Genomic DNA, 12950 nt, shown 5'->3' with positions numbered 1-12950 from the left:
TTGCTGCAGGAGGGACTGGTGCACTTCACAAAATAGATGGCATCATGAGGATGGAAAATTATGTAGATATATTGAAGCAACATTTCAAGACATCAGTCAGGAAGTTAAAGCTTGGTCGCAAATGGGTCTTCCAAATGGACAATGACCCCAAGCATACTTCCAAAGTTGTGGCAAAATGGCTTAAGGACGACAAAGTCAAGGTATTGGAGTGGCCATCACAAAGCCCTGACCTCAAACCTATAGAAAATGTGTGGGCAGAACTGAAAAGCATGTGTGAGAGAAAGTAGGCCTACAAACCTGACTCAGTTCCACCAGCTCTGTCAGGAGGAATGGGCCAGAATTCACCCAACTAATTGTGTGAAGCTTGTTGAAGGCTACCCGAAACATTCGACCCAAGTTAAACAATTTAAAGGCAATGCTACCAAATACTAATTGAGTGTATGTAAACTTCTGACCCACTGGGAATGTGATGAAAGAAATAAAAGCTGAAATAAATAAATCTCTCTACTATTATTCTGACATTTAACATTCTTAAAATAAATTGGTGATCCTAACTGACCTAAGACAGGGTATATTTATTAGGATTAACTGTCAGGAATTGTGAAAAACTGAGTTTAAATGTATTTGGCTAAGGTGTATGTAAACTTCCGACTTCAACTGTATATCCTTCAATGGTTTTGAAGCGGTGGGTAATCAAATCTAGCCAGACATAAGAAGATATTGGGTCTGTTACAAATGGGCCCAGGGAAAGCTTCCATTGGTTATCTTGCAATAAAATACACACAGCAATCAATTTTATTGTGTACAGTATACTGTATGCCAAGTTGCAAACTATGTGCAACAAATGAACAACTAACAGTTTTAAAGCTACAGTACATTATTTTCTACTTGTTTGTATTTGCTGTACAAAATGTGTACCTCAAAAAAAGGTATACCTCAAAAGGTGTACCTCAAGGCTCAGTATTGCCCCCCCTTTCCTTTCTTCTATATATATTATTATTATTTAACATTTTTTAATTGAACCTTTATTTAACTAGGCAAGTCAGTTAAGAACAAATTCTTATTTACAGTGACGGCCTAACGGGGAACAGTGGGAAAACTGCATTGTTCAGGGGCAAAACAGCAGATGTTTACCTTGTCGGCTCAGGGTTTCAATTCAGCAACCTTTCAGTTACTGGCACAACGCTCTAACCACTAGGCTAACTGCCACCCGAATGTACAATTCTGTATATTCATAAATGAATTGCCTCAAATTCGTCAGAATACCCATGTTCACTTATGTGATGATGATAGAGTGCTCTATACATCAGGTTCAAATAATTTCCAGATAAAATCATCTTGGAGAGTTGCTAGTAACACTTTACAAAAATGTTTTTTTAGCAAAAAATGTTTTAAATATAAAGGTTTTAAATATAACAAAGTCCTATATCATGCTGTTTGATACACGGCAAATAATTAACTCCACAGCTGAACATTTCAAAATCCATGCAAGTGATGGAGCAATGCTTGAAAGTGTTGATTGTTTGAAATATCTGGGGTTTGAAGATTCTAAATTGATCTTTTGGAAAGCATATTGATTATATTAGAAAAACAATGATCTATACGCTTGGGTTGCTACACAATATTTGTTTTACTGTACCCATTAGAAAGACCATAGTAACCCAACTGCTACTACCTATCTTAGACTATGGCAACATCATCTGTCAAAACACAACCAAGACATTACTCTGTGAATTCGATTCATAACAATCTTTGCAGATTGATTCTTGGATGCCGTTATAAGACACAACATGTATGAATCAGTAAATTGTCTGTCACTCCCAAACAGAAGACAACTGCATTGATACCAATTTCGTTTGAAATGTATCCGTTTGCATTTCCCTGTAGGAACACCTAACTTTGCAAGACTCACACTACTCCTGCAGCCATTATACATTCCAAGGGTACATCATGAGGTTAGAGTAAGATCTTTCAGATACAAAGACCCAACTGACTGGAATCATTTACCTATAGAAATCAGGGCATTTAAATCACAGTGAATTTAAGAAAGCCCTTTTTCAAATGTAAATATAAATATGTCTGTATGTATTATTATTATTATGTCAATATTATTATTATTATTAATAGACAGTAGTTTACATATGACTAATTATTGTTATTATTAATATGTATTTCTTTTTTGGGACACTCTTGAAAAGGAGATGGTGCATGAAGAGATTTTATCCTGCAACATTTCTAATAAAAATAAAAAGTATAATAATGTACAATTCTGTGTTAGTAACAAAGGCAATGATGTCATTTTCACATTTCTGATTAAACACAAAAAAGCTTAAAAGTAAATGAATAATCAAGCACAGTGGTTAAATCCACAGTACTGTACATATTCATGTAGGCCTACAGTAGTTAGGCATTTACAATACAGGGAATGTTACACGATTCATAGAGCTTAGGGTGAGATCAATATATTATTAATAAATAAAGATAGTGCAAATACTGTAGGGAAAGTCTATAATAAAGGCTTTTCGAAAAACACTTAAGTGGAGTGATTACCAAAACAAAATGTCTAGACATCTGAAATGCCTGAAGAGAATACATGTTTTCACAGGGAGCGTTACAATCAAACATGGACTAAACTGCATTCAAGTGTGTATGCAGTAAAACATTCTGTACAGAATTCAATCTAAATCTGTTCAAAGTTTTCCGTTGTTTCCAAGGTCTTTAGTTCTGTTCATCATCCCACCTTTCTAAACACTTTCTTCTTTTTTCAAGTCAACTTTTCAAGTCAATGCTAAAGTAGTGCCAGATAGAACACAGATACTTCCAACAGTACAGATGTTTCGATCCGCAATTCAAACAAGGACAGACAGTCACGGCACATTGGGAGGAGGCACTGTCAGGACAAGTCAGTCACAGATTGTGTCCTTTTTTTTACAGAGTCGCTGTCAAAGGAAAAGGAAACGATCGGGTGACTAAGTCGCATAAGATAATGCTGTGGGAATGTAGGGTTGGCCAGTGAAAGTCTGATAGGACTGGCCCCCGCCACCTGTGCACTGTGTGTAAAGGGAGGTGTTAGTGTGTGTCTGGAACATAGTAGTAAAGTAAACACTCACCACGCCTCATTGACTATGCCCCTACCTGAGCAAGCTCCTACACATCACTGTTGGCTGTACACCCATTGAACTGGCCTGGAATTTAACTCCTGAGTGGTTTGTAACACCATTCATGTGAAATTCCTAGCTACCATCATAAATCTGTCCATTGAAAAATATAAATCGGGTGCAATCACTTCACAGCTTTGAGATGAGTTAATGATAACGACGTGTTACCAACGTGTTAACAACCTGCGCACATTTGATAACAAAATGTCCACAAACCCATTTTGAGGTCACCTTGGACTGCTCTTGTAACCATAGTGTCTATTAGATTTCACATCATGTATGTGACTTCCAATAACTTTTTTTGTTCTAATTGTATTATTTTCATATTATTATGAGCAGTCTGCCTAGGTGTTGAACATTATATATTTTTTACAATGTCCTTTCATTGTCTGTGATATCAGAACAGAGCAGGATCAGTCAGCTTTTGTAGAATTGCAAGCAAACAACACATCAAATGCCATTTTAAAATGCTCCTCCCAACAGAGTGTCATTGCCTTCTGAAAAGTGTGCAATCGCAGCAGTCTATCATGTGTTTTTCTGTTTGTGTGCCAATGTGAACTGATTCCCAGCAGCTCACTCAGCTTTGCCCCCCCAGCAGCCCACTCAGCTTTGCCCCCCCCCAGCAACTCACTCAGCTTTGCCCCCCCAGCAGCTCACTCAGCTTTGCCCCCCCAGCAGCTCACTCAGCCCAAGGCTCATTTCCCTTCGTCGTTGCCTTCCTCTGCAGCAACTAACTTAATTTCTGCATTAGCCGTGCGTGACGTGACACTGCTGTCTCTCACTTTGTGTTTGAACAGGAAGTGGAAAGTCTTTTTGAAGGACTTGCGGAAACTGTCTCCCATGAAGCCATAAACGATTGGGTTGATAGAGGAGTTAGCGTAGGACATGCAGTTAGCCCAGGTCTTGATCTTATAGGTGGCGTAGTTGACCCTGTAGTTGGGGTAGAAGGACTGGAACAGGGCAAAGAGCTGTATAGGCCCCCAGCAGATGGTGAAAAGGAGGACAATCACCACCACCATCTTGGAGATCTTACTCCTCAGTGTGACGGTCCTCTCAGACAACAGGTGGACCTGTGGTAGAAATGTTGAAGTTAACTCACTACTACTGTGACGGGCTTCGAAATGACCTACACTGTATGTAGTTCAAAACATGGTCACCGGCTGAGGGTTTTTAATGACATACTGTAGTATACCTGCAATTTGGAAGGGATCCAAATATGAACTCATGCTTTCATTGTGTAACATTGACAAAGGAGTGCACCTATTGATGTTTTAAACTAAGTCATAAAGAAGAACACCCAAAGTAATAGTCTCTCCATACCTGGTAATTATTGTCTACTGGCTCAACTGACGGCTGGCCCACCCTCTTCAGCATGAGTGTGTAGCAGAAGGAGATGGTAATGACAGGTAGTAGGTAGGCAGCTATGAACTGGTACAGGATGAAAGCCCTCTCCAGGGTCTTAGAGGGAAACCTCTCCATGCAGTAGTGTCTCGGTCCATACCAGTAGCCCTCCTCAATCCTCTGGTACATGAAGATCGGGGTGGATAGAATGAAGGAACCTTAAAAAAAGACAAACATTGAATTAGTTAAACTTTATAGAAAATGTAGACGTGTTCATGATGCTTTGAGGCAAAATCAATGGTTTGCAATTGGTTCAGGAATGCTAGCATGTGACTTACCGATCCATATACAGATGCTAACGATCATGGCGACTCGTGGAGTGCGATGGCGTAGGGACTTTAGAGGGTACACTGTGACATAGCAGCGGTCCCCACTAATGGCAGTGAGGGTGATGCATGTAGCCTGAACAGTCACCTAAGAAAAAAGAAGAACAAAATAATGTCTTTCATTCTGGGTTGTTCACAGGTGAAACCCTGTTCTGGGTTATTCACAGGTGAAACCATATTAACATTTTTACATAAGAGACATGCTGTAAAAGTTATGTCAATAAATGGCACCTGCCTGCCATCACACTGGGAAGAAATTAAAAGGATGAGCATAATGAGAAAATTTATCTTTAGAAAGACATTATCTCAAATCATTATTAACTCATCCTCCTGGGTTAGGTGTCATGCCCATAGTTTTTGTCCCATTTCCAGGATAAAAATATAAACCATAAAGTTTCTTTCACACATAATTCATAAAATAATGTTGAGTTTGAAATCCTTTCCCGATTTTAAAAAATGCTAATGGTTGCATGATGCCTCTGACAGTTGGTTACCATCCGTGATAACAGATTAGCAGTTTCTAAACAACATAATGTTGTTGGAGAGTAGGATTTGTGACCCCAGTTCAGTAACTACACTACTTGAGATCTATCCAACGCCCTTGTTTCTCACTGAAGTGCGAAAGAGAGATTGACCAGGTGTACATCATTGATCCGAAGACAAGTGCCCTACTCTTGTCATAATGTAGGGACAGAATGCACGAGTCTCTTGAACGAAGAGGAGCACTGCGTGTGGGTTGAACAAGTAAAAAGGATTTCAGAAAATAGTAAACATCTATATATATTTAAAAAATGAAGCTGAGAATTACAACGGATATTAAAATGGGTTCACAAAGTCTGATTTAATGAATCCTCCCACTTGCACACTGTACAGCAGCAGTGAAATATGAATATGTGGGGGAGTGAGTTATCAATTAGTCTACCAAAAATATACAGCATACAGAGAGTTGGTCCTTTTGATGAAAATACAAATCTAAACAGAGGACTAGAATCTGTGTAGAAGTTTTGTTGAGCATTAGTCATTTTCTAACCTTCACATAAGACTGCTTTTGCAACCATGTAATTTCTTTATTAAATTAAATGTGACTGTTTGTCTCTCCTAAAACATTTTGCATGTCAGCAATCAAGTTTTCAAGATATGGAAGAGTAATAGGGCCAAGTAAATGATATATACAGTTGAATTCGGAAGTTTACATATACCTGAGCCAAATACATTTAAACTCAGTTTTTCACAACTCCTAACATTTAATCCTAGTAAAAATTCCCTTTCTTAGGTCAGTTAGGATCACCAATTAATTTTAAGAATGTGAAATGTCAGAATAATAGTAGAGAGAATGATTTATTTCAGCTTTTATTTTTTTCATCACATTCCCAGTGGGTCAGAAGTTTACATACACTCATTTAGTATTTGTTAGCATTGCCTTTAAATTGTTTAACTTTGGTCAAATGTTTCGAGTAGCCTTCAACAAGCTTGGGTGAATTTTGGCCCATTCCTCTTGACAGAGCTGGTGTAACTGAATCAGGTATGTAGGTCTCCTGGCTGGCACACACTTTTTCAGTTCTGTCCACACATTTTCTGAAGGTTTGAGGTCAGGGCTTTGTGATGGCCACTCCAATACATGGACTTTGTTGTCCTTAAGCCATTTTGCCACAACTTTGGAAGTATGCTTAGGGTCATTGTCCATTTGGAAGACCCATTTGTGACCAAGCTTCAACTTCCTAACTGATGTCTTGAGATGTTTCTTCAATATATACTCATAATTTTCCATCTTCATGATGCCATCTATTTTGTGAAAGGCACCAGTCCCTCCTGCAGCAAAGCACCCCCACAACATGATGTTGCCACCCCCGTGCTTCACGGTTGGGATGGTGTTCTTCGGCTTGCAAGCCTACCCTTTATCCTCCAAACATAACGATGGTCAATGTGGCCAAACAGTTCTATTTTTCTTTCATCAGACGTACAATCTTTGTCCCCATGTGCGATCTTTGTCCCCATGTACGATCTTCGTCCCATGTGCAGTTGCAAACCGTAGTCTGGATTTTTTTATGGCTGTTTTGGAGCAGTGGCATCTTCCTTGCTGAGTGGCATTTCAGGTTATGTCAATATAGGACTCGTTTTACTGTGGATATAGATACTTTTGTAGTTGTATCCTCCAGCATCTTCAAGATCCTTTGCTGTCATTCTGGGACTGATTTGCACTTTTCTCACCAAAGTACGTTCATCTCTAGGAGACAGGAGGTGTCTCCTTCCTAAGCGGTATGACGGCTGCAGGGACCCATGGTGTTTATACTATTGTTTGTACAGATGAATGTGGTACCTTCAGGGGTTTGGAAAATGCTCCTAAGGATGAACCAGACTTGTGGAGGTCTACAATTTGTTTTCTGAGGTCTTGGCTGATTTCTTTTAATTTTCCCATGATGTCAAGCAAAGAGGCACTGAGTTTGAAGGTAGGCTTTGAAATACATCCACAGGTACACATCCAATTGACTCGAATTATGTAAATTAGCAGAAGCTTCTAAAGCCATGACATTGTTTTCTGGAATTTTCCAAGCTGTTTAAAGGCACAGTCAACTTAGTGTATGTAAACTTCTGACCCACTGGAATTGTGATACAGTGAATTATAAGTGAAATAATCTGTCTGTAAACAATTGTTGGAAAAATGACTTGTGTCATGCACAAAGTAGATGTCCTAACCGACTTTCCAAACCTATAGTTTGTGAACAAGAAATGTGTGGAGTGGTTGAAAAAGAAGTTTTAATGATTCCAACCTAAGTGTATGTAAACTTCCGACTTCAACCTTATATATTTTAATTGATAGGTAAAAAAAAATTATCAACTAGATTCAGCTGCGGGATGATTTTGTCTTTAGTGGATGGTCTGAAACACAATCATTTGTATATACGATCACCTGTCTTTGTTATACATGGGAATACTTGGGAACAGATTTCCAAAATTAAAATCACTTGGTATTTTTAGGCTTTTATGTCCAACAATATATTTGTATTTATTTTTAAAGCAGTTGGGGAACCGTGCTTTAAATTGACACATTTCAGATAGATTTCCAATGGCAAGTTCTGTTTCAATGGAGTTCAGTTCAATGAAATGTGTTGATCACATCCTGTGGCTCAATAACCGACTTATTCCAATGTCAGTGAAAGCCATAGTTTACTGAGAGGATGTGTGGTATTGACATAGGGTATAATCAAAGCTCACAAGATCCCCCTGGTGGCTGATGGTTCATGTGATGAAGATGAGAGAGCCCCGACTATAGCATACTGCATAATGCCGACACCTCCCTTCTGCCTTGCTCTATCATAAGTCTATTTTTGCACCTTGCACTATGCATTTAAAGGTATTTTTGATTGACTTACTGCTTACTTTGATTTACTTACTTCATTGATGGGAAAGAGCTTGCAAGAAAGGCATTTCACCGTACTTGTGCACGTGACAATAAAGACTTGACTGCTTCAGAGTCTAGAGACATGTTGTGCAGTGAGCTGACAAGTATTCATCTCTCTCCTTACTGTGGTGAAATTGAAACACTCGTGACATCTGAGATTTGATGACTTCTGAGATTGGATCCTAGCGTAGGAGTCCATCTACAATATTCCCCCGAGCTTTAGTCATTTGCCAACCCAACAGATTAGTTTTAATCTTTCAAACCTGCTTGATTGAAGCTGTAGTTAATCGCAAGCCTGATGGACTGATTGTCTATTTTTTTTTCAAGTGGAGAAAGGACATTCTTTATATAGACAGTGATTCATCATTCACTTGCAAAAACCCTTACATGTCATGAGTCATAACCAACCAGTCTTAACCAATGAGGTCTCGCCACATGGAGTAGGGCCACAGTGAATGATGCTCAGATAAGCCTTGAATTTTGATTTATTGGGAGTTTCAAATGGATTGTTTTTATATGAAAAAATACACATATTGGTACTCAAATTGCATTTAAAAATACAGAGTTGCCCATAAAAAATGACCATGAATCTCTACCCTCTACTGGATAAATGAAATGACACTGCAAATTCAATATTGCAGTTACGTAATTTAATTGGGTACAGTCAGGCACCAGAACAGTTATAATTTTTCAGACTAATAGGACTAGAAAGTATCTCAGGTATCCAGTTGAGGGCAATGATACCCAAATTGCATTGTGGTGAGAAAAGCCATCATTAATATGCTAATATAAAAACAGATATGTCTGTGACCAGAGGCAATGTGTTTTATTCAAATGATTTACCTGCTGAAGAAAAGCAACAAATTTACACATGAAGTTCCCAAATATCCATCCAGGGAGCGGGTAGAGAGTGGCTGTGAACGGGACACAACACACCAGGAAGATGATGTCTGTGGCAGCCAGGTTAGCTGTGGAAATAAGCTCAGTTAGGAGGGAACTCTTTCATTTCTTTCTGATGAACAAACTTTTGCAACATAAAATAACCATTTGAACCTGTGAGTCAAAGTTATTAATTTGAATAAATTACTTGCTTTGTAAAATTCAAAGGCATGTCACCAAATCAGTGTATTTTGGCATGGGCTTCAAAGAGCCAATTGTTTTCACAAAATTCCCGAAAGCCAAATACACATTGGGGGGGGGGGGTTATATGAAACGTGGGAGACATTTCTCGCAAGATACTGCAGTATTTTGTTTCGAAATGATGGGAGATATTACTGTTTCACTGACTTGTAGAAGAGGTCCTATTAGTAATACAGGTGGACAGGACCTGCAGGGGTATAGTGAGGACATCTGCCACAATAGGACTTATGTTCCTTTCAGATTAGTTGTATAGCCATAATAAAATTACATAGATTTATTGTACCAAAGTTGTCTAAAATGGTGCTCTCTTCTGAATGGACTTGCATCATTTATAGCAACAACTGAGAGGTGAGAGAAAACATTTGAGTTGTTGTCCACAGGAGGTGGAAGTAGTAAACCAATATGATTCAATATTAAAAACAGGTTCCAGTGTAGCTTGCCAGGGAGATATCAGTCAGTAATTTCAAACACACACACACACACACACACACGTTGAGAGCATCATTGTTATTTATGAGCACAAAGATGTGCTGTCCACCTTCTTGGTCAATTCATAATATTTCAAAATCCATTGATTTTGCACATCTCCACTCCACACACGCATTTCCAATGTCAAACAAGATCTGTTATTTAATTTAGAGACATGATCCCTTTCATATGTTGTTTGTTAGTATAGGCTACAGTACTGTATTGTATAGGTGCATTCTACAGACACAATGGATAAGGTTACTATCCACAATATTCATGTACAGTCGTCATTACAAAATAATACGGTAACTAAGGCTGCAAGATTATACCGTCATTAGTCCTAGTTTACAGTGGAAATAAACTATTTCTCTGATCCACATACTTTACATAACATTGACTGTGACAGTCACACACAAAGAACACGTTTCTTTCCAGTTCATGACAATCCACAAGAACAACGAGGTTCAGTGTGTTATAAGTGGAAAAGCCTTAGTAACTGTAAGGGAAACCCCTTAGTCTTGCTCACCTATGTAGAAGTTGGTGGCCGTCCTCATCTGCCTGTGTTTGGAGATGACATAGATGACCAGCGAGTTCCCAATTAGCCCCACCAGCATGATGAGGGCGAAGAAGAGAGGCACCAGCCAGGCGTCCGTCAGGAACGGGTGGTCCCCCTCCTCCGGGTCCTCCAGAGAAGCATTCAACTCAGACTCATTGAACCACATCAGGTCCGTAGAATTCCACACGTCTGGAGGGAACATCTTGATGTGTGAAAAGCTCTTCAAATGGCCCTCACCTCAAATGTAGCCATGGGGTGATAAATTGTGTATAATAAATTCATTTGAACTACTGAGAAGGAAATTGATCTGTCCAGAGAACATTGGAGCGTCATGATCAAGTGAATAATGGTTTAGGTGGTGATGAGTTCTGGGATCTTTCTATGGTTAGAATGGGTCTGACAGTAGGGTAGACCTCTGTTGAGCTCATACTTTTCTAACCTCGTTGCAAAATCTGCAAAGGATGAGATCCCACTGGTTTTATACTGAGCAGGGGCACACGTGGGATACTGTCTGATTGTGGAATAAATAGCTGATGTCAGGTCTCCTAGCAACATTTTCTCTATCTGGAATTTGGTACCTCGTACCATCTGCATTCAGTGCTGTCAGACGCTGCCTTATCATACAATATTGTATGTAAGTCTATGTCAGCAGTTATTTTTTACTATGTTTACAGGTACTATTTAATGTAGTTATGTAAACATGGTGCTACATTCAAATAACATAAACTGTGAAATGATCATTTAAAGATAAGATGTCATAGGTTCAGCCTCTTCAATTGGAATGAAAATATCAATGTATTAAGATAACACTTCCAATGATAATCGATTCAAACGTGGCATTAGATTTTTGGAGTGGATTAAACACACAGTTAATCCTAGTCTCAGTTCTTAATCTCTTAAATCTCTTTAAAATGATATATTGCTAATCATGACAGTAACCTCTAAGAAATACAGTGCCATCATGGATAAGCAGCACTTACTGTTGAATAGTATTCAGATTGAGGTAGTGACAGTGCCCTGCAATTTAGTGCCAAGGGGCCTTTCTATATTCTTTCTGCTGTTTCCTTGAGATCAACAATATGAAGCTTGCGGTTAGAGATTTACCTGTGAACAATGATAGTAAATATAAATGTACACTACATACACAGAAATTAGCATTTGTACTGTATATTACCACAGGGTTTGTCATGTTATATTGATGTAGTATGTCATCATGAAATATGCATTGAGGTATGCATTCTTTTTTCAAGACAAATGCTGATAAAATACAACCTCAAGCCATATGATAGGATACAGTAACCACATGGCTTCTTCCTCCAGCCAGGTTAAGCTCCGTACCAAAGTAAAATTGTACATGCTCTCTGGCGATATGCCCCTGATGCTTGTCGACATTTGGAAGGCAGTAGGTGGTTGAACTTTAAGATACAGGGAGCACAGCTTTGGTGTTAACAAGGCTGCCTGGGGTTCACAACCCACCATCAATGTAGCTAGCTACAGCAAGAAGACTCTGGCCTATTTGTCAGGGAATTACTGTAGATAGGGATTCTTCAGATAGATTGCTAAAACATATAATACAATTTGTTAAAGGTAAGTTGGTGTGAAAAATAAAGTGCTATTATTTTATACAAAAGCTCATGGATAAAGAAACAAGAACAATAATGGCATGATTGAATTTGACATTTGCTATTATTTTCCATGAATGGTCATCCATACCATGCCATTTGCCTACCCCATTTGCATGTTGTTCAAAGATGATTTAACATACTGTGAAATCTCTCTTCTCTCTAACAACATTGAATTGGCTTTGTTAGTTTAAAACCCAAACTATAAACACAGTTTCACAGCATATAATACAAATATATTGTATTGAAAAAAATTATGAGACACAGTAAAGTAAAAGAGAAGTGAAAACTCTGATAATGTGTAAAATAATGTGTGCGGGAAGCCTGATGCAGTCTCCTAGCAACTCATTTAAGATGGTATGTGTCTTGAATCATGGATAATGGTGTGTTTGTTGACAAAATTTGAAGAGCGCCAAAATCATGTTTGATGTCCTTGAATAACAGTGATGCTCCAGAGCTTTTGTATAATTTCAGCCAGCAGTTTTGAAAGTAGTGCTCTTGAAGCAAAAGGGGCTCAGAGTATTGTGCACAATTATCAATTTCTTATGATATGTTAAGTCCTAAAAAAATACATTACCAGTCAAAGGTTTGGACACACCCCCTCATTCAAGGGTTTTTCTTTATTCATATTATTTTCTACATTGTAGAATAAGAGTGAAGATATCATGTATCATGTATTGTAGTGGAGTGACTTCCGGCGCAGACAGAGATGGCCGCCTTGCTTCGCGTTCTTAGGAAACTATGCAGTATTTAGTTTTTTTCTGTGTTATTTATTACATTGGTACCCCAGGTAATCTAAGGTTTTATTACATACAGTTGTTAGGAACTACTGGATTTAAGAGCAATGTCAACTCACCATCATTGAGACCAGGAATACGA

At 38.5% G+C, this 12950-nt stretch overlaps 1 protein-coding gene across 1 annotated transcript; it reads right to left on the bottom strand.

Moving 5' to 3' along the window:
• Nucleotides 1-3814: 3814 nt before the first annotated feature.
• On the bottom strand, nt 3815-11353 carry LOC109871548 (G-protein coupled receptor 54). Its single transcript, XM_031806374.1, has 5 exons — nt 10420-11353; nt 9129-9253; nt 4838-4973; nt 4479-4717; nt 3815-4228 (listed from the first exon to the last, which is right to left on the bottom strand). The coding sequence occupies exons 1-5, from the start codon at nt 10649-10651 to the stop codon at nt 3854-3856; spliced, it is 1107 nt and encodes a 368-aa protein (XP_031662234.1). The 5' UTR covers nt 10652-11353; the 3' UTR covers nt 3815-3853.
• Between the last annotated feature and the right edge of the window lie 1597 nt (nt 11354-12950).

The sequence above is a fragment of the Oncorhynchus kisutch genome, linkage group LG27 (genome assembly GCF_002021735.2).
Source record: "Oncorhynchus kisutch isolate 150728-3 linkage group LG27, Okis_V2, whole genome shotgun sequence".
In the NCBI taxonomy this organism is placed as follows: Eukaryota; Metazoa; Chordata; class Actinopteri; order Salmoniformes; family Salmonidae; genus Oncorhynchus; species Oncorhynchus kisutch.
The sequence above is the reverse complement of the archived record's forward strand: the minus strand, read 5'-3'. Positions and strand labels throughout refer to the sequence as shown.

Excerpts from the sequence above, each read along its gene's own strand:
- LOC109871548 (XM_031806374.1), bottom strand. The coding sequence starts at position 10,651 with ATGTTCCCTCCAGACGTGTGGAATTCTACGGACCTGATGTGGTTCAAT. Across the intron at positions 4,718-4,837 it reads TAGCATCTGTATATGGATCG|GTTCCTTCATTCTATCCACC; the intron begins GTAAGTCACATG and ends TCTTTTTTTAAG. Across the intron at positions 4,229-4,478 it reads CAGTAGACAATAATTACCAG|GTCCACCTGTTGTCTGAGAG; the intron begins GTATGGAGAGAC and ends TTTCTACCACAG.